Source organism: Tiliqua scincoides, chromosome 6 (assembly GCF_035046505.1).
Source record: "Tiliqua scincoides isolate rTilSci1 chromosome 6, rTilSci1.hap2, whole genome shotgun sequence".
Classification (NCBI taxonomy): Eukaryota; Metazoa; Chordata; class Lepidosauria; order Squamata; family Scincidae; genus Tiliqua; species Tiliqua scincoides.
The window spans coordinates 38677355-38699860 of NC_089826.1; the positions used below are offsets into that span (position 1 = coordinate 38677355).

At 44.1% G+C, this 22506-nt stretch overlaps 1 protein-coding gene across 4 annotated transcripts; it reads right to left on the reverse strand.

Moving 5' to 3' along the window:
- Positions 1 to 616: 616 nt before the first annotated feature.
- On the reverse strand, positions 617 to 22268 carry SETD7 (SET domain containing 7, histone lysine methyltransferase). Of its 4 annotated transcripts, none has more exons than XM_066632397.1 (8): positions 22081 to 22268; positions 15880 to 16009; positions 14226 to 14427; positions 12119 to 12308; positions 9259 to 9340; positions 6055 to 6172; positions 3110 to 3267; positions 617 to 1007 (listed from the first exon to the last, which is right to left on the reverse strand). In XM_066632397.1, the coding sequence occupies exons 1-8, from the start codon at positions 22118 to 22120 to the stop codon at positions 827 to 829; spliced, it is 1101 nt and encodes a 366-aa protein (XP_066488494.1). In that variant the 5' UTR covers positions 22121 to 22268; the 3' UTR covers positions 617 to 826. The 4 variants fall into 4 exon arrangements, 1 of the variants encoding a protein (XP_066488494.1); XR_010794670.1 differs by lacking the exons at positions 617 to 1007; positions 3110 to 3267 and adding exons at positions 7260 to 7364; positions 7890 to 9161 and having other exon boundaries at positions 6089 to 6172; XR_010794669.1 differs by lacking the exons at positions 617 to 1007; positions 3110 to 3267 and adding an exon at positions 7260 to 9161 and having other exon boundaries at positions 6089 to 6172.
- Positions 22269 to 22506: the final 238 nt, after the last annotated feature.

Below are 22506 nucleotides of genomic sequence, written 5' to 3' on the forward strand. Positions count from 1 at the left end.
CACAACCATGGACTATTTGCTTCCATATGCATTACAGTGAACAGCATCTCTGCATAAATCACCCCTCTCTTATTTTAAACAAAATGAAAAAAACACCTAAAAACTATCCAAGTGTGATTATTATCTTTAAAGTTATATCTTTAAAGACACCAGCTTTGGTTGTCTTAGATACGTTTCTAAAATTAATTTGTCTATGGAACCGCAAAACCACACACGTAGCATCATTGCTTAAACCTTTGTGCGGTCTCATAAAAGATAAACACCTTTTGGAAAATGACCATTTTCAGAGAGAGACAGAGAGGAGTCACAAAATCCTGCCTCCTGTGCACCAAGACAGAAACTGCTCTAAAGCAATATCCTGATCAAAGGTTTTAAAAGAAAAAAGTTACACGACTCTTCAAGATTATTAAAAACAGCACAATTCTGTTACCGTCACAAACAGAATGTATACAAAATGAAGTTGCACAGTAACGGTAACTAGGTTGTAGAAAAACAGTCTTTTTTATACCCTTCTCATAACATTTTGGCAACATTGCATATAGTACAGAATTAGGTGAAGTTTGCCAAATGATCACACTGCCTAGCACATTAAATTGTGTGTGTGTGTGTGTGTGTGTGTGTGTGTGTGTGTGTTTCACAACACTAGCTACATATTTTTTAAAATTGCTCTAAGGTAATGATTAAAACTTGTTAATTTTCAAGAAATTCCTCTCTGACCCATGGTAAAGGGTTGTGGAACACCACCACAAACAATTCCTGCTATCCTCTTTCCAGTTGGAAGATACTACATAGATCCAATTAGCCAAATGGAGAGGCTGTCTGCATTTCACTTATTCTGGGCAGCCTGGAAGGCCTTCAGTTCCACTTGGTACCACTCTGGTGCTTCTGGTCCATTTTGTCCAGTAGGGTTGTGATCATATCCATAAGCCACAGTTAATTCTTCATCTTTCTCCACAGCCCTAACTGTGCGAATACATTTAATCAGCCCAAAACGAGGATGAACAAACCTGGGAAAAAAAAAAGATTAAAGAAGGAACAATGTGATTTAGTTATAAAATTATGCACAACATGGAGAGAGTGAATAGAGAGAGGGTTTTTTTCACTATACTACAAGCAGGGATCCTCCAATGAAAGACAGGAGATTTAGAACAGACCAAAGAAGGTATTTCCTCACAGTTCATAATTAGTTTGTGGAATTTGTTGCCATAAGATTTGGCTACTAACTTGCATGGCTTTAAAGGGGCTTGAAAAAAATTCATGGAGAACAAATCTATCAATGGCTGCTGTTCGTGACAGCTATATACTATCTCAAGGTTCAGTGGTGGTATGTCTCTGAATACTAGCTGCAGGGGTGCACTGGCAAGAAGCCTTTCTCTCTTGCTTGGGGACTTCTGTGATCCTTGCCTTGCCTGCCAGCCAATTGGGTGGAGAATGACACAGCAACTGGTGTAACACCTGGTTTGACAGCACCTGGTGGCGATATCACTGCCAGCCAGCAGAGGGAAGAGCAGGACAACCCAGCAGAGCTGCAACTGCTGGCAGCAGGCAGCTGAGAAGCAGACGTGTGGGTGAGGAAGGATAAAAGGAGGAGAGAATGGAGACTGAAGACTGAAAAAGAAAGCCGCAGGAAGCAAAATGATACAGAAGAGAATGTGAGGAGAGACTGGAGTCTGAGTCAGAAAGGAAGGCGGTCCAAGGGGAACTAGGACCAGGGAAGACAGCTCCAGAGGGACTGAAGGGAATTCCAAGGCAAGCCCCACTAGGGAGAGGAACCCAGGGGTTAGCCTGGCTGCCATGGTGTGGTGGGAACATAGAGCTGTCCTGACCAAGCCACTGCATCCTATGATGGGGACCAGTTGCAGCAGAAGCAATTCCGTTACCTGGGGATAAGCTTCTTTGGCACAGGTCCATGTGGATCTGCGTCATGGGGTCAGGTCTGGGAAGGGGGTTGGCACTGTTGCTGCTGCAGTATTCTGCCCCCCTCCTGGGCCTGATCTTTGGTGCCACAGCATTGGCAGAGGGTGGGAATTGGATAGAATTGGAATATTCACTCTTTTTGATCACCAGAGTTTGTTCAACATCTAATTTCAAGTGGTGCATGTTCTGCATGGCATAAACAGCAATAACAGAAGTACTCAAACAATGAAATTTCAGGCACAGGATGGGTGAAATTACTAAACTTGAAGCCAATTACTGCTGAAGGGTTCATTTGAAATGACTACCTGGTGGCTTGCATTATGAGTGAAGCATTACAAGTGTGGACTGCACAAGTCATATCACATCCTGTTGCCAAGATTCCTGCATGTTTTCTCTCTCTCTTATTCTTCACCACAGCATTTGTGCAGTCATGATCCAGCAGTGTAGACTGTGAAAAGCCTCCTGGTGCAATCATTTGCTCTTCCACTCTGTTTTCCTCACTGTTTTGGTAAAATCTTACAATAGGCTTTGCACTGTCATCCACTACACTGCCCTGCATGCAAGATTGTTGGGGGTGAAGAGCCTCCAACCCTACTCATCTTTGTACACTCCCATTATCCTTGTCACGTGGGTGTAAAAACTTCTCCAACAAAGATGTATCAATATTGCTCCAGTTGAATCTGTGCATTCACACAGAGAGCTTTAGGTCCTGCTAGCTCATACGAACAATTGTGGGCTTTTTATTCTGAATGGCTGGCTTCCTCTGGGCTGTCCAAGCAAGCAAATGAGCGGCTTGGCAGCAATATAATTCAGAGTACCAAAGAAATAGTATATGATCCAGAAGAATCCTTTGCCATGTCATAAGGAAAACTGGCTGATTGCATGTAGCCCTACACATTATCTTCAGCAACTTTACAAGAGATCCTGACACACACTTCTCATATCATGCACTGCAGTCATTTGAGTCAGCAGAATATTTGAGGTTGGCACTGGGGTGTCAGCACAAGGGAGGGCAGTTATTGTCCTTTTCCAGGGTTACATCTCTTGCTTCCAGTTGCAGATTACAGCAGTTTCCTAATGCTCTGAGGTGATCCTTCAATCTAGTCAATTACCATACAAACAGTGCAAGGTTAGCCACAGTTCTAACATTTCAAAAGCAGTATCTGATATCAAACACAAATATAATACTTACGAGTCATAAGTACAGTTAGGTGTGAAAGAGTGATTTGCTTTGTGCCCCAAAGAGGCACAGTACTTCGATGCATGGTTGTAGGGTTCTGGTACATCTATGACTGTTTCATCATCAAGGGATATCGTGTTTCCATTCAAAGCCCAATCTCTGCTATCCACCTAGTTTTACAAATAGATAAGTGTCAACTTCACAGTTTATTAAACTGAAGACAGTATAAAGACTTCCTTCTCGCATGCCTTTTAGTAAAGATCTCTCTTATACTACCATTTTTTAGGTCAATAGTAGACTAATGGTACTCAGTCTTTCTAATAGGCATGCTAGAAGTCAAATCCAAAAACAGATAGGTGCAACCCCACCCTCTGCCACATACACAAAAGTCTGTAGTACGCCTCCCTCCATCCTTGTGCCATCTGCTTATAAATGAGGAAGTTTGTTTTATTACTAATTCACTGCACACTTTCCAAACAAATTGGTTATCAATTGAATAGACAAATCCCAGGGATGGACAAGTAAGGCACGACTTGACTCGAGTCAAGTCACAAGTCTTTGCCCCCCACAACTCGAAAATAAGTCATAACCGGGACACTTTCCGAGTCACCCGGAGCGTTTTCACAACTCAAAAAAGACTCAAGTCTTGAGTTGTTCCCTTTAAAAAGCCTATCATGGCAAAAAAAATGGGGCTGCTGTGGGGATGTGTGAGTGTGTGAAAGAGAGAGAGAGTTCTCTTTAAACACTCCGCTGCTGACCCCATCCCATCTGTGAACAAGGTGGGAGGAGATGGGATGGGATGGACAGAAGCTGCAAGTGAGAGGAAGGTCATGCACACAGCCACAAGGCTTACCAGGACAACCCAGTCCTTTGCAACTCTACTCAGTAGTCCCATTTGCACTGGTCATTCAGTGAGGCTCTCTCCTCCCAAGTAACAAAGGAGCCCACCAGTAGGGTAGCTAGAGTGGGTGCAAAGCACAAAGTTTTGCAAGGAGCCTCACCACAGCTTGCAAAGCACTACATGTTGCATGGAGCCTCACCACAGGTGTGCAAGTTGCTCCATAACCTTCAGAAAAGGGCAGCAGGTGAGGCAGAACTGCCTCATCATTGTCTGTGGAAAAACAACAACAACAACAACAACAACAATAATAATACAGGTATTTATATACCACCTTTCTTGGTCCATGAAAATCTTGGAAATCTTTCTCCTCAGACTTTAATTCAAGGCGGTTTACATAGGCAGGCTGTTCTAAATCCCCTTAGGGATTTTTACAATTGAAGAAGGTTCTATCTTTCAAGAACCACAACACTTCAGATGGATCTTTTGCTGATCTGGTATCACATTCTGGCCTCCAGGCTGACAAGCAGCTCCTTCATCTCTCACTTGAAGGGCAGCCAAGAAGCTTACAGGTGGAAAACACTGCAGCTTCCCCTCCTTCTTACAGCCAAGGAGGCTCCCCTCACACCTGAAGAGCGTCCATAGTGAAAGTAGGCAGGGCAGCTGTGGTGCTTTTTCATGGACTATGATACAGCGGTTCTGCCACACCTGCCACCCCCACTCTGTAGGGGAGAGAGCCACTTACAAGCCTGCACTGATGCTCCATGCAACACGCAGTGCTTTGCAAGCTGTGTTGAGGCTTCCTGCAAAGTGCTTTGCACCCCCTGTAGCTATGCTACTGGAGTGCACAGTAGCCAGCAATGCAGTTGGAAAGTCTGATCACAATGAATCACCTCCTCCCCATCCCCGGGCTTTTCAATTCAAAGGCAACAACCCCCTTGGGCTCCTCCTTCTGTCCTCCCTCATCCAAAGAAAAAAACCAGACTGCCCATCCTTCATCCAGTCTGTTACTTCAGAGCTAGGCAAGAGAGACCGCTTCTGCCTCCCACCCTAGGCAAAACCAAAACATTAACCCTTCCCTGCCTCCTGTCTGGAACTTTCCTGCTGCTCACCCAATCTGAACTATGGCTCCATGAGGTCTTTCACACCACGAAGAAAGTAAGCAAGCACACCCAGACACAGAGAGACTCCAGTGTGCATGCATGGGGAACGAGTGCTGAGTCAAGTTGGCCTCAGACTTGAGTCATCGGCATAGGTGACCTGAGTCTCCCCGAATCGGCGAAAAACATTGATTTTTGCAACTCAGACTTGAGTCACCTGACTTGAGTTCCCATCCCTAACAAATCCAGTCCTAGTAAAGATATTTAAAAGTCAGTTCCAAAAAGACGCACAATCAAAAATATTTCAGTGTGATTTGGGCATCTGGGAGGCCTTCTGAGGCCCTCCAGCTACAGGTTCGGCACCTGTGGATATTCAAATCCACAGATGCCAAACTCGTGGATAATGAGGGCCCACTGTACAATAAAATTCTGGGCTATACTGTGACAAACCTGGCTTTCTCCTTCTACTGGGTTATGTGCTGGGTGAGAGTGAGAGTGAGAGTGAGAGAGAGAGAGAGAGAGAGAGTGTCTGTGCACGGATATATTATTTTTATTCCTATGTTACAGGCTGCCCAGGTATAAAAGTTTTTATTACTCCACAGTTATGTATGTGTTGATTAGGAGACCTCAATTAGCTCAAACACTAGAGCACTCGCGGGGGGGAGGTCATGCATATTTTAACACTTGTGGCATTTACATCCATGATTATGGATATTACATATGCTACCTCCAGGTTCAGAGGCAGTGTGGCTCTGAATACCTCTTGCCGGACAGCATGGACAGGGAAGGGACATAGGTCATCATCTTCTGCTTGTGAGTTCTCTGGAGGCATCTGGTTGGCCTCTATGGGAAACAGGGTGCTGGACTAGATGAGCATTTGCCCTAATCCTGCAAAGCTCTTCTTGGGTGCTCATGTAAATATTGTAGTGTTTGAGCCTTACCCAAGTATAACAAGCAACAAGAAGGTTTCTAAAACAAGAAAGTTCAGAAGCAGTAATAAGAAGCTCTCCCCATTTTACCTCCTGGTGGGTAATCCGTACTCCATTATAAAAGGCCATAACTGTGCCAGCTTCAGCAGCTATTTTAGTAAATAACCCTTCTCCAGCACTGGAAATGAGAGATGTATCCACATATACCCTGACAAAAGAGACAACAAATATAAAATATAATGCCATACTTAGAACTCTGTAAATATACTAATGTTCTACCATAAATTATATTAACTTGTGTACATTTCAAAACAAAAAACAACAACACATAAAGCAAAATAAAATTCTGGATTATACTGTGTCAATGTTTGAGTCATGTTTAACATTAGGAAAATCTTGTTAATGCTTAAACGGAAGCCACAGAATTTACCATCAGCAATAGGTGACCAAGCACATCAAGGGCCAAATCCTATCCAACTTTCCAGCCCTAGTGTAGTGGTGCCAATGGGGTGTGTGCTGCATCTTGTGGTGGGAGAGTAATTATGGAGGCCTCCTCATGGTAAGGGAACATTTGTTCCCTTGCCTTGGGGCTGCACTGCAGCTGCACTGACACTGGAAAGATGGATAGGACTGGGCCCCAAGATTACATTTTTAGCCAAACAAAACCTACAGTCATAGCTTAACTGTAAACCATGTTCCAGAATTAATCATCATAACACCTGAATATCAAAGTTAGCAAGTTTCTTCAGCATCATTTTTTAATGTATAAAATTAGTAATTACCCCGGCCATCAGAGAGACCAACTGGAACATTAAAACACAGAGCAACGATAAACATATTTAAAAGGTTTCAAAAAAAAAAAAAAAATAAGAAGACTACACATTAAGGGCCAAATCCTATAGATTCCAACTTGCAGCGTTGGTTGCAAAAGTGCCATAAGGCACTCCGTCACTGCTGGGAGACAACCAGCACTGGTGGGAAGGCCCACACTTGTCAGTGCTGGGCCTCTGTGCTGGAATGATGTAGATGAGTGCCAGCCAGTGAGCTCCCCCACTGGGCAGGGGGAGGGCGGGGCAAGGTTAGGAGGGGTGAAACTGGGCAGCGAGCGAGTGGACACAAGGGCAGATTGGGCCTTGGGATGGCAACAGAGACTGTCACAGTATCCTATCCCCCTGTAGAGCAGCAAACATGGGCCTCCTCAGTTCTGAACCAGCTCAGGAACTGCCACAGATCTGAGAAGATCGACTGGGGCCAGCCATGCTCTACATGGGGTAAGGGAACCAAATTTCCCTTACCTCAAGGTGTCCTCTGGCACCTGCTCTGGCCCCGCAGGATACAGCAGCAGTCATTTTGGCACCACTGTACTGAGTAGCACCAGGGCAGCATACAATTGGGACTGCCTAATGTAGCAAAGTTAGATCACAATTAATTAGTCGTCTATAAAGAAATCCAGCATTTAATTCTCCATGCTCACTGGATAGTATATTTTCTGACAGAAAGGAGTCAAAATATTCTTTACTCAAGTCAGAAAAGAAAACAAAACTGGACCAGGGAAGGCAGTAGAGGTATCAAATGTGATGAAGGCTCTATGTTTAGATAAAGAAACCTTTTATCCTACAAACTCAAATTTTACATTCCACATACAACATGCACCATTCTAAGTGTGCCATCATCATCTTGCAGGAGTGATGAGCTCCAGCCTTCCTCCTAACTGTGACGCTGCAGAGGGGTAAATGGACTGTCCCCAAGTTGTTCTTGCCCCATCTGCAAAGTTGAGAGGAAGGCTTTTTCGCTTCTGTTTTTTCATGCTTGAAGTACTTTGCACCTGCAGCAGTCAAACTGACAAGTCTCTGCCATCCTATTCCAATTGGAGCTGGGGAAGACTGCATTACACTGCATTTCAGAGATTAGGAGCAAAACTCTACCTGTTGGGGGCAGGGCAGAGTTGACTAAATGTGCTGATGTCCTTCCATCCTCTGCCTAAACCCACTCTGCATCTGAATGATAACCTTCTGAACAACCAAAGAAAATAATGGTTGAGTCTAGGAAGAAGAAAAACACCCCTTTTTTGAAATCACAGAGAGCTCTGCAATTAATGGCCCAATCCTATGAAGGGTAGAAGGCAGTGAATATCATGACTTGTTGCCATAGGCCCCACTGCAGCAGCACAACAGTGACACTGCCATTACCCCTGGTGGAAAAGGTCAGTGTCTCACCAGATTTGCCTGTATGCACACCAGGTCAGATGCACACCAGATTTGCCTGGATGCTCTGCTGGCCCAGATAAGGTGGTGGACGGAGTGGCTCATGTGGAGGGAGGGTAGAGGATGGGGAGGAGGCTGGAGGGGTGGATCTCCATGGCAAAAACCCATGCCATATCGTATCCCTCATTTTCCAACCCTGCCTCTCCCCTGGGGGCTGGGGATAAGAATAGGCCCTCAGTTTGGCTGTACTTGTCGTAAGAGGCGACTAAACAGCCGGGTAGATGGGGCTCGTCAGCCTGGGAAGGCAGCTCATCTGAGAGAAGGAAAACTCTGATCCCAAACCTCCACTGCCTTGTGGCTACATCCAGTTAAGGAAAAGGCTTCAGGAGTCAACCTCGAGGCAAAATCCGGAGCCGGAGTCCCTGAGGCAGTTCATGGCTGAACACAGTCACGTTCTGGCAACTCCTGCGACGCTGCTGGAACCAACCGTATTGGCTTCTGCCTTTCCGTTGGACCATTTCAGTGACGTGGAGAGGGGGATTTGCTGCATGGGTAACAGCCTATCCTCCATACCTACTTTACCCAGGCTTCGCATACTGGAGAGGACACTGTTCCAGAGCCACCATTCAGAGCGCGATACCATAGTCTTCCGAGACTAAAGGATGCCAACAGCTTGCCCCTTTCCTCTCTTTGGACTTAAAGCCAGCTACATAGCTGGCGTGGGTCCAAAAGAGACTCCATAGATGGCCAGAATGCAGAATGATTTTTCATTCACATACTTAAAAATTATTTATACTCACTTTCAAAAGTACTAAACAGTTATCTATTATAAATACAAACTTTCATGAGAATTCACACTTTTAAGGAAAACATTTCAATTCAATTAAACCCATGCAAGACATCCATCAAGTCAAAGGGCTGATCTGACAAGCCATTTATACACCAGCAATCCTGTTCACCATTCCAAGGAATAAATCGTTGCTGCATGGTGCCCTAAAATGCAAAGCAAAACAACCAAATAGTTTCTTGAAAATATTTAAACAAGGGAAAAATCACACAATTATATATATAAATAATAAAGTTATTCTACCTCTCTGATTCATAAGGATCAGGAAGAAGGGCATATGTAGAAATGCAAGATGAAGTAGATTTATCAAAACTGTATACTGGGCCTAAAATTAAAAACAATACAGAAATTAATGGACAATATTAAAATGCAAGTCTCTCTCTTATTAAAGTATTATGCTTTCAATTCAGTTATGTAAAAGGAATTTAGCTTTCTGCACCAGTTACAAAAATGAGATTTACATGAGCTAGAAATAAGGCTTCCCAACTTAAAAAGAGGTCAGTTTTCTATGAAAGTTCTGTGTATTTACAATCTCTTCTACCCCATACCCTACTACTTAAAACCTTACTTCAATTGATTGTTACAAGTATATAGGGCTGGAATCCTAGACACACTTTCTTGGAAGTCCCACTAAGTTAAGACTTACTGCTAAGTAGATATGCAAAGGATTGTGCTGTAGAGATATAAGGGTAAGGGTGCAATCCTAACCCTGCGTTAGTCCCTGTGTTAGTCCCTTGAGCCAGCCTAGGAGGGTTGCAAATGTGTTGTAATGCATGCTTGTGCCTCCTTGGCAGCAAGCTGCACCAGTGCACAGAGGTGCGCTGGAGCATGGAGGCTGAGTCCAGCCTCTGTGGCAGCTTGCGCCAGATCGGTTGCCTTGGCTGAGTTTGGCCAATGCAGAGGACTGGGAAGGGAGAGGTGGAGGCGGGGAGTAGGCAGGAGGGAGGCATCTCGGGGGCAGGCGGGCCGAAGTGGGAGGCGGGAGGTGGGGCTAGGACTTGGCTGTTATGCCAGATCCCAACTCCATTCCCCGAGCAGTGTGGAGCAGCTTCCAATCGCTCTGTTCTCCTCAGACTTATGCCACCTCCTGAGGTGGCGCAAGTCTGAGGAGACCCATTGGGGCCGTGGGTTATGGGGTTATGGGGAAGTTTTCCCTTGATTCAGCTGAGTCACTTCTGGCCCCAATCTTGCGCTGGATACAGCGCAGGCCTCGTAGCCTCCCTGTTTCAGCACAAGATAGGATTGTGCTGTAAAAGATTAATCCTATTAATATTAATCCTATTAATCCTATTAATCCTATTAAAATTCCCCCATTCCGATGCAGTGGGGCCTGTGCAGTTTCTGCTGTATCCCATGGGGGAATTCTGCAGTCTGAAAGTCTCCTCAGGGTAAGGGTACATTCATCTCCTTGCCCTGGCAAAAGCCCCACCTGCGGAACAGGTCAACTCAGACCTGCACCTGCTAAATTGCCAGTGCAAGTCCAAGTGTATCCACGTTGGCAGATCTTCTCCAAGAAGGGGGATAGGATACAATCTCACCCTCTTCTGCACATCCTTACCTCCCACGCCCCTCTGTACACTCTGATCACTGTGGAGCTTACTTGCTCAGGCATGCTAGTGGAATGGTGCAGGCCTTCCTGCCAGCCGTACTAACTCTTACACTGCTGCAAGATCCTTTACAGCACATTTGCAATAGCCTGTGCTGGTGGAGTAAACAGAGCATAGGATTGCACTATGAAGTCAGTGGGATATACAGCACAATCATATCCTTGTTTAATAAAATACCATTAAGTTCAGTGGGATTTACTCCCTTACTGTGCCTACAACTGCAAGCAGTTCCTCTGCAAATATTCAAGTTGGGAGCCCCAAAGCTGCTAATTGTTTCTGAAGTATTGTTTTAGCCGCAGGCAGCCCAATTCTATCTAAGTTCCCTCATGCTGATGCAGTAATGCCAGCTTGGGCTACACTGCATCCTTCAGGGGAGTTTAGCTGGTGGGACATCTCCTTAGGGCAGGGGTCTCCAAACTTTTTGGCCAGAGGGCCACATGAAATATCTGGCGCAGTGCTGAGGGCTAAAAAAAATTTAAATATAAAATTAAATAAATAAGAGATGGAACTTAGATGAATGAATAAATGAATGAGTGGGCTCATTCACTCAACCTCTCTGGCCATCAGAACACCCTCCAGATGCAAACAGAGCACAGCTCTGGTCATGTTCAATTGAGTGGGCCAGAGGCTTTCTGGGGACAAGAGGCTGGCCGTGGGCCGGATAGAGGCTTGCTGTGGGCCGCATCTGGCCCCCGGGTCGGGGTTTGGAGACCCCTGCCTTAGGTTAAGGGGATATTTGTCTCTTCGCTGCAGTGAAAGCCCAGCCTCCACTATAAGTGAACTCAGACTTGCACCAGTGGTATGGCTGGTACAAGTCTGCACTGATCCATGTCAGCATATCAGGCTTGGGAAGGGGGATAGGATATGGCATGTGTCATTGCACCCAAACCTGTTCCCTCTAAGGCCACCCACCCCTGCCTGTTGGTGCCCTCCCTCACCCCAATACATCCCTCCCTACTCTCCCCCACCCCTGTGCTCCATAGTGCCAGACTTACATGGACAGATGCAGCAGCTCTGCATGCTAGCACCAGCGACAAGGCTCTAGCCTTCCCAACGGTGTTGCAAACAAGCACACTGTCATGAAGCGCTTTATGGCACTTTTGTGATGGCTTGCACCAGTGGTGCACACGCACCACTGGTGCAAGAGCCAATTAGGATTGTGCCATCAGTCTTGTACAGTCTCCAAGCAAAGTTCTCACCTGACACAAGATGTGTTTACTTTTTGCAACCAGGTTATCCATACCCAAGTACAAAATGCGAAGTGAAGTGGTACTACATAACTACCCTTTACAGTAGTAAGCTTTTATTCTGGCTCAGTGCTGTAAAAAGTCTACCAATTCCACTTTGTTGATGGCTGTTACAGTTTTAAAAAGTTAGATTTCAAAATTTTAGACACAAGTATTGAAAAACATCAAAAAGGAAAATGGGAGAGAGAGAGAGAGAGAGAGAGAGAGAGAGAGAGAGAGAGAGAGAGATGACAACACGTGAGAACTTACAGCCTGGGACTACTTCAAATTGTGGCTTTCCCTCTTCTATGGATAGAAGAGTTGCTAACTTTGCTTCTAACATTTCGCCATCTATGAACTGGCCAAAATATGCCGTCTTCCCATCAGGGTATACATAAGCTATCTTCTCTCCAGTCATTTCTCCTTCTTCATTAACTTCTCCCACCAGGTGTCCACCATCCTGAAAGAGAAGAACATGATTGGGTACAAGAATTTGTGCCTTGTTAAGGAACTTAACAAGTTATTTGATTTTTCTCTGTAAACCGCTTTGTGAACTTTTAGTTGAAAAGCGGTATATAAATACTGTTAATAATAATAATAATAATAATAATAATACCTTTTTTAATTTTTAAGTAACCATAATCCAACTATTTATATAATTTTTTCCCCCAAAAGTGCCCATTACAGTCTCATTCCCTTAAGCTCTACATCAGACATCCTCAGTCAGCTGTGATCTACCATCACTTCAGTCCAAATACTATGAAGCTTTGGATAGAACTAGGCTGGCTACTTTAAAAAAGCCCTCCATACATTTTTCTGCAGAACATCGTGAATCAAGAAAAGAACAAGTGTCCTTTTGCTATTTTTAACACAGACAAAATAAAATAAAATCAGTTTACATAAGAAAGTTTTGTCCTGGATTTTATTTCCGTACTGAAAAGAAAAGAAAAGCAGGCAAAAAGTTTTGCTACAATTAAGCCTGATTTACAGATTTATCACTGGTTTATCTACAAATTATGACAGCCCCCAGGACTTTATGCATTCTTTTTATTAATAAATACACTAAAGATATATCCCAAAAAGTCTTTTTCATATAGCTATCTGGTAAGTTATATTTGTGCAGTGCAATTCTATGTAAAATTACTCAGAAATAATTCCCAATAATTACTCCAATGTGTTAAATGGAGCATACTTTCAGTTAAGTACGTATAGGACTGAAGCAGTAATTTCTTCAATCAAGCAGTAATTTCTTCAATATTTAGAAGACAGTGTGCCTGCACTAGTGCTGTTATTTAAAAACACTTTAACACAGAAGTCAGTTTGATTCCTATTTTTCCTAGGAGGCCATCAAACATTGTAGAAATTTAAGAGCATAGTTTGTTTTTCCAGCTTCAGCATTCAGAACACTTTGTTACAACAGACTGATGTCTAAAGCACATACATGGTCACTACAGAACCTATTCAGTATTTATTTAGGCAAAGTGTCACTAGCTTGCAAGGCTTGAATAGAACTATTCATTTGAGACAACAAGAAGCAAGTCTGCTATAGTGTCTTTAATTTAGAACCACTAAAGAGTGATGTTTAGTGAATATTTCAGAAGTATTTATGAAGGAGAAAATCCTTTCTCCTAAAAAGAGAAACAAAGCCCATGAAAAATCCATCACATGTTGGTCCCAAATCTAAAACATATACAAGTACATACTGTATATGTACAGTATGTACATATGTGCAAACATAATGGCACATACTGTATGCTCTGCACACCACAGCATCTTGTACTAACCTGTTACACCATTTGCAAACAAATGATAAGAGGTTGTCACCATATTACCCCTGCTAACTGGGTAAGAGGCACTCTTTCAAGTGGGTGCTCCTCTTTTTAGCAGGGGGAGAGTAACTAGCCCACCTCACCCCAGCAGTGTCTTTTCTAGTGGCTCTCTGCTGGTGTTCTTTGGCATCTTTTTAGATTGTGAGCCCTTTTGGGATAGAGAACCATTTAGATATTTGATTTTCTCTGTAAACCGCTTTGTGAACTTTTTGTTGAAAAGCGGTATATAAATATGGTTAATTAATAAATAATAATAATAATAATAATAAGCGTGAAGTTACTGGGATTGTGATTAGGACCCTAGTGGCAGAAGCTCAAAATTCCTGCCTTCAGCAACCTTTGGAGAGAGAAGTTACACATTGCAGAAAGCTGCTGTTGCACAGGACTACTCTCCTAGCATTGCCACAGGTTTTGCCACTGCATAGCATTAGAAATCATTGTGCCCCAACTCTGATTATCTCTTTGCTGGCAACCCACAGGAGCCTAGAGGTCCTTTCCCTCTCCCCTTCTAAAACTATATTTAAAATATATAAGTCCAACAGACTTACTGGGTAGTATATCCAACAAATTCCATGCCGAATATTATCTTTGTATTGCCCTTTGAATATTAATCGTGCATCAGCATCATATTCCTGGGCTGGCCCGTTCAGTTCGCCATCCACATAAGTGCCATGAAGAGCCCCTCCATCTTCATATGTGTACACTCCCTGGCCTTGCAGAGCATCATCGACATAATAGCCTTCTAGTGTGCTGGTAAAGAGGAAGAGGTAGTGCACATGCAACCATGATTATTAGCTGCTGTATATTATAAAGGTCTCAAGCCAAAGTTAAGAAGAATTTTGCAGCCCTAAAGTGGAACCTTTGTATACTGTGATCAAAGAGCATTTAAGCCATATGACAAGTTCCAGGGTATGGGCTGAAGGATACAGCTACCTTGCTGTAGCAAGCCTTTTCAGCGCCTTTTCAGCTACCTTGCTGAAACGGGCAAGGCTTTTCAGCGCCTGGATGGGATACTGCCTGGGAACCACATGTACAATGCATTGAATTCAATCATGGAAAAAAGGTGGGATAGGTAGGTTTCCTTTACCTTATCTGCGGGCAGCAAGACTGACACTTACCTTGTACTTTTTGTGGAGTTTTCTCAGTTCGTTGTGGTCTCTGCTACCTTCTGAAGGTCTCTAATGAATTTAGCAGAGACCTTCAGAAAGTGGCAGAGTGCTTCAAAATAGTGTCCGTGACAAGTACGGAGCACTTTAAATGGCCGTTAGAAGCTTCCGTTTTGAAGTGCTCTGCGGCCTTATGAAGGTCTCTGCTGGCTGCCCGATTCTGCCATGCTGGTCTCTCCAACGGATTCTGTCTCCACCACTGGCAGGTAAGCTACCCTTCCCCCTAACCCCACTGATTCAATTGGATCACTGGTTCACTATCCATGGATTCGCTATCCACTGGGGTTTTCAGGGATCTAACCCCAGGTGACAACGAGAACTGACTGTAAATGAAAGGGTCTCATCTCAGAAAGAAATGGAGCAGACAGTGTAGAGCAAGGGTGTCAAACATAAGGCCCGGGGACTGGATGCGGTCCGTGGAAGCTTTTAATCTGGCCCTCAGGCTCTCATCTGCTGAGCAGTGCTGAAGTGTTACTTCTGAAAGGGCAGCCCACATGAAAATTGGGCTCTCCCATATTTTGAAATATGATCAAGATTTGCATATTTTCTCTTCTGTCATTTGCAGCTAATGAGTTCCTAAGTGAGAAAAAGTGCTGATTTTTTATTATGACCTGTTTAATGACATCATTTCCTGCCTAATGACATCACTTCCGGCCCTCGGCAGACATCATGAGTGCTATTTGGCCCTTGGTTTGAAACAAGTTTGACACCCCTGGTGTAGAGGTTTGTAACACTGTTCTTGTAGAACAAAATTCCTGGTCATGATGCTTATCTTCAGAACTTCTTTCATTTCATTATTAAAAGCCTTGCTGCTTTCGAAGGCAGACCAGCAAGAACAGTGAAGCAAACCTGTATAAAAGACTGAGAGCAGAATTAAACAAAAACACTGATCAATTATCTACTTTTGCTATTAAAAACAAAATCTTTCACATTCTTTTTGTTTCACACCACAGCTACTAAAAGAATACATCACCAGGCACTACTGAGTGCATACAATTAATTGCAACAAACAAAAGATGCATGATATTATGTATACCTTCCATCAAAAAAGAAGAATTTTCCACGACCATTCTTTTCTCCATGCACAAAATTCCCCTCAAATCTGTCTGTTGATGAATATATGACTGTGCAGAAACCATGTGGCAACCCATCATCATCAAGTGCTCCTAAAGATAAAATTTTAAAAATAGAAAGAGGACTATGAGACCAATACAGTAAAATACAGTAAGGGTGTGTTCAGATGGAGCAGGTGTGAACTTTTCTTCAGGGGGCAAGCTCCAATTCCCACCACCATCACCACTTCTCTCTGCTGCCACATGTACCTGACTCTGATGCCAACATGGATTTTTGACCTTTTCCCACATGCTTTGGTTAGATCTTTTAGCTTCTTGGGTGCCTGACATACTTGGGCACAAAAATGTTTGTTCACTGCCAGTAAAATGAAAAACCTCATATTTTTTTTCCTAATTGAACATGAAACACTGATTCAGTCTGAAAGTCTGTACACAAAGGAGAACGAGCAGATTCACAGAGGGCTCACCCTGCAATGCACAACTATGTATTATGTACATCTGTATGCAGCCAAAGCCCTATGAATGTACAGGAATGTACACTTTTTATCATGTATAGGAGCTGCCAAGCGACAGCATCCAGAGGATGTTTTTTAAAAGCTATACTAGTGAAACTGTTAAAACATCAACAATAATATCAGATGCTGAGATATCATCTAATCATTAAAATTAATTTGTGTTTTAAAAAAAGCTTTAATACAAAGGAGGTAAAAATATAACATAGGATCGACTCTTTTTTTTACTATTCCTAGCGCAGAACAGAACTATAACGTAAGCGCCTAGGACTTGCAGCATTAATGGACACATCCTCGGAGTGTGCCTACCCTTGTAGTAATTCAGTGTTACACCACGAATAATAAAACTTGGCATTTGTATTGTGCTTTTGTGGGTACAAGGACTTTCACATGAAGCATCTTGATGTAGTACTTAGAATAACCTTGTAACATAAGTATTATTATCCCCTTATTGGGGGGGGGGGTATAAGAGTGGCTTGCCTAAGGTTACTATTTTCTAAAACAAATGACTTCCTCAATGTATTCCTGAAAATCTGTAATGTTCTAAACTTAATACATAATGCAGCAGTTCCCAAACTTTTTAGCACTGTGACTCACCTTCTCCGCCCCAGTGGATTGCAACGTGATACTCAATGTTGCACCACAATGTATTACTGGGAGCCTCCGGAGGCCGCTTCTGGGTTGCACCAGGCCCACGATCCACTCAATCGGCTTCCACAGGCCCCAGAATGCCTGTGAAAGCAAACTTAAAGTAAATCAGAAGTTGCAAATGCAAAGTGGAAGTCACTTCCAGTTGCTTCTGGAGGGCATTCTGGGCCTGCAGAGGCCAGTGGAGTGGGTTGTGGACCCAGCGCAACATGGAAGAAGCATCTGGAGACTCCCAATGCTTTGTGGCGCAATAGAGAGCATTGCATTTTGAACCACCACACATTCGGTCACAACTCACAAGTGGGTCACAACCCATAGTTTTGGAAATGCTGATATAATGTATGAAATTCATGTGCAATGTGAAAAATTCTAATACTGTATCCATACCAACCAATCTATAGCATTGGGCAATTACAATTTCTGAACACTACAATCAAAGACTGTTTCAGATTTGTTCACCTTCCTCGGCCTGTGGAAGAAATTGCTGTATATTTAGAAATTCACACACCAATTCAAGAAACAAATTAACTTGCGAAAGAAAAGAGAAGCTTGTTTCAGTCCTTGCAAACCTTCAGATCTCAAAGCCCACAGAGACTGAAATGAAATGTGAATTTATTGATTTTTCAGAAACTGATTCTGATTAGAGAATCAAATGTGAGATGGTAGTACTTTTCATGCTATAGTTATTGTTTAAAATGACTTGTAAATATATTGTTTAAAATGATTGTTTTAAGCCACTTACTGTATTTTATGATGATACTAACACTACTGAATTGTTCAATGTTATGAGGTTTAACTCATCCAAATTTACTGATAGACCCTGAACTGATACGCTAAAAAAAAAGTTATTTTCCCCACCCCAGAGCACTGGAAACAGTTGGAAAGTGGAATTGTTACTCGAAGTGGTGTATACTCTCACCCCACTGTTGCTCCTGACAAACAGGTTTTGAAGATTTTTGTAGTGTTTCTTCTGATTCTTAATAAGGTTAGGATTCTATTGCACAGAAAGGAATATGTTTTGAAGATAATTTTTTAAAATATCATTTTGTTTACTACAATGTTGATAGTTTCTACTTTCAACTTGAATTTTATTTTTTCCCATTTTCCCAATTGGAAAACTTAAAGTACTGGAACACAGTGTTGCTCCAATATTAGGTGAATTTATAATTAGCAACTGTATAAATATAAGGCATTTATACAGTACTTTGGGCAGCTCAAATCCAAACCTTAAGCCGGCACAGGCTCCTGTGCTGGCTCCCAAGTGTTGCAAACATGTAATAAAGCATGTTTCAGCAACTCAGGAGAATGCCATGCTAGCATAAGTACATGTACCAACCTGCCGCTACCAGATCTTGTCTCTGCACTGGCCAAGCAAGGTAGTTATGTGCTAGGTGGTGCAGGGGGTGGGAGAAGGTGGTGGGAAGGCATTCTGGGGATGGGGATTTCTGGGTGGGGGAAGGTAGAACAGAGAGGATCAGGTAGAACAGAGACGAGCCGAGATTGGTAGCACCAGTGCACGCTGTATCCTGACCCCGGTCTCTGCCGATTTACATGGGCTGCTCAGATCTACATCAGCAAAATAGCTGGTGCAGATCTGAGTAGTCCCATAGTGCAGACTGGGGCTCAACACAGGGTAAGGAGAAAAATATCCCCTTAACCCGAGGTGACCTCCAGCAGCCTCCCAACCTGCACTGGATACAGCACAGGCCATGTGGCCTAGCTGTACCAGTGCAGATAATGATTGTGCCCTAAATGTAATAAATAAACCAAATAGTACTGTGATATGGGCTGTACTGGCACAGGTTAGAATTGCACCCTAAATATAATAAATACTGTATACCAAACAATACAATGATATGGGTTGAATACAGGCTTTTTTAAAATTGTAAAGTTTAGCTCTGATAAGTATTGAATATTTAGCAAGTATTTAGCTCTGATAAGTATTGCAAACACAGGTAATCCCATTTTTCTCAATTTTTTAAAGAAAAAACATTTTCTTCTTGTGGTTTCAAAATTTTGGGAAATTTACATCTCTACACATTTTTATGGCAGTGTTTCTCAAATTGTGGGTCAGGACCCACTAGGTGGGTCACAAACCAATTTCAGGTGGGTCCCCATTCATTATTTTTAATATATTAGACTTGATATTACCATGGTATGTGACTGCATTTGGGAAAATGTTACAGACCTGTACTTTTAACAAGCTACTATGAATATTATTGTTATTATTATTAACAACAGTATTTATACACTGCTTTTCAATAAAAGTTCACAAAGTGGTTATATTCTTTTAGCAATGATAATATTTATTATTATTATAGGAATGATAATGGTAATATTCATTTAGCAATGATAGTAAACGGAACTTACTCCTGGGTAAGTGTGGGTAGGATTGCAGCCTAGGATTGCTAAAAATTTTGATGATGCCAATTCCTGTGGGTTCTGACAGATTCTCATTCTAAAAAGTAGGTCCCAGTGCTAAATGTGCGAGAACCATTGTACTATGGGTTCTCTGTGTGAACTTAGAGCAATTCTTTATTAATGAAAATGATTTCTATTTCTTACTTTTCCACAAGAAACACTGACAACCAAGCTTCAAGCATTTTGACATTAGCTTAAATATTCTTCTTCAGAGTTTGTGATCCAACCCCAAAGCACAGGCTTTTTAAAATAAATTCAGAGCCTGCAAAACACTGGTACTTGGCTGATCTGTTGGAATGATAACTGCACAGGCCATCCAAGAAAGCAGAAATTGTGCAGCTGTCAGGGTTCAGGCAAAGCTGGCTTGTAACTTTATATCAGTCTGCATTACTGAACTGAAGTTGACATTTGTTTCACAGAGCTCCTATGGGTCTTGCCTGTAAACTACTGAAGAGGATTTTTCTTCTCTTTAATGGGCTTTGAGTCACTCTCTTAGTTAAGATGTGAATTCAAAACCATCAAATTTTGCTAATTCGTTATGTATACCACAGAAAGACAGGATGAAACTGTGAGAAGATATGGATGCATCAGAACAAAGTGGACTGCAAGCAATGAAAATGTTTGAAATTTTGTTGTCATCCATGGCACTTCTTTTAGCATAGTCAAGGAATTTTGTTTGTTAAAAATAAGTATATAGCCTGATCCGTTCTGCACAAAGCACAGGTGTTTAGGATGGAGCTTTGCCATTAGGTGCAGGAGTACGTTTCTCCTTAGGTTATGGCAAGCTCACAAAGAAAACGAGGATAGGTATTGCCAACTGAGCAGGTCAGGGTGGGGGCTAACAGAAGCTCATGGATTTCAGCTGAACCAGAGAGCTTGTATTAAGACAGCTGAAGATGTCCCCATAATGTACATGCTTTCTTCTTTTGACCCCCTCCCCCCATTTCTCCCTAATCAAGACTGGCTGCTTTGTCCTGCTTTTTTTTATTTATGCTGGAGGACTCATTTTGCATTTATACACTGGTGGTGCCTTCCAACAGTATATAACCAAACAATTCCAAAATACTTCACAATACACTTTGCGGGTCTATGGCTGTGGACAGACAAGTCCCTATCGGTCTCAGCAGGCCTTCCTCATAACTAGGATTACAATAAGGCTACATAATTCCTGTCACAATTAAACACGGTCACCTTAGGAATTAAGTTCTCAGCTAAGTGGCATACTTCATACTGGACCAAAGAGGAAAAGCTTTGGCTAAGGATACTGTTATTCTTATCCCAATAATACACGTAGTGCCAGATTTCCAATTGTCCATAGTTAACTATTCACAGATCAGAGATCTGAGAGAAATAACTGGGAATCCATGTTTACTACACTGTACCCATTCTACATGCCTCACTGAAATGGCTTGGGGGCCTTGGGGATTCAATGCTCATGGATGTACTGAACACTGTACTCTTTCCAGCTGAAGTATTCAAGAGTGACTGTATTTAAAATTAAAATATTCTACTTGTGTCCAGCAAAATGGGAAACAAAAATAAAAGCCAGCATCTTCCTATCTTGCACAATAACATTTCAAAGGTGCACACATTGTAATATCCTCCACTATGGATGCCAGAAGCTGTTGCAGAAAGATATTTTTAGAATCTTTAATATTGTCTGTGTGTCCAAAAAGGCAGGAAATTAAAGCTTGCCTGGCACTGCGATTTTAGTGACAGGACTTCGTGTTTCATATATAGCCCCAGATAAATCAAAGGAGGATAAGATCATGCAAGTTTCAACTTCCTTGAAACGTCTTCCAGGCTGACTGTTCTGGCCCTCAGTGGAGACAGCAGCCACACGTGCCAAGACAGGGTGAGGCTCCTGATGAGCCCATTGGGGCCCTGCCACCCCAAACACAGCCCTCCTTGAAACAGGTCTCCAGAACCTGCGGTCAGGACCACAGCTGGTGGCTTTGAACCTCCTGTTCTGGGGGGGCTCCCATTCGAGGGAAGCCCCTGCAGCGAAAGCAACAGGACAGCAGCCTACACGCCCGAGGGGCACCCGAGCAGTTCCTCTTCCCCACTGCACAGGAGCGCAGGGGGCGGGGGAGGGCAGAACCAGAGGCGAGGCCGAAGGGGAAGCTATTCCTGTCCGGGCTGCTGCGGGCTTCACCCAGGGGCAGCCTCCAAGCGCCGGCTTGCAGAAGAGGGCGCTTCGCTCCTTGCCGGCGCCGGGGAGGCAGCAGGGGCCGAAGGCGGGAAGGAAGGAAGGAAGGCGCCCCGCGTGGCCCCCCAGCTCCCGGCAGAAGGGCGCGGGGACTCTTCTGCGCAGCTGGGCGGGGCTGGGAGGCGCTTCCCCCTCCCCCGGCCTGTGCAGGGCTGCGCTTTCATCTCCCCGGGGAGCTGTGCCTGGCTGGGAGGCGCCTCCCATCGCCCCCGCGCAGCGAGCCGGAGAGGCACTGGGCATCCCTCCCGCGCAGCTGGGCAGGGCTGGGAGCGAGCCCGGGCAGGCACTGGGCATCCCTTCCCAGCTCGGCTGCTGCTGCTGAGGCTCCACCGCCCCCCCACCCCTCGCCCAGGCAGGCCAGGCGACCCCATTACCCTCGACGGTCTCTTCCAGCGTCTCCTCGTCGCTGTCCATGGCGGCTGGAGAGAGTCCACTTGCTCCCGCGCGGGGACCTGCCCTCCTGCCTGGCCGCACTCTTCCAGCTGAAGCAGGCGGCTGGCTGGCTGGCTGGCTGGCGCTGTCTCCCCCTGGAGCCGCCGCCGGCGCTCCCTCCCCACCCTCGGCTCTCGTCGCTTTGTTATAGAGCAGCTGATCCACTGACATCAGCCTGGGCTGGGGCTGCTCCCTGACTGACAGCTCCCTGCCTGCCTGCCTGCCTGCGCAGTCCCGGCGCCGTCGGAGCAGCAGGCACCACCTCGCCAAGACCGCGCACAGCCCCGGGCACGGGGAGGCTGTCCAGCCCGGGGGGAGCACTTCGCAGCCTCGCTGAGGTCAAGGGGGGAAGCACCCGCTTGACTCTC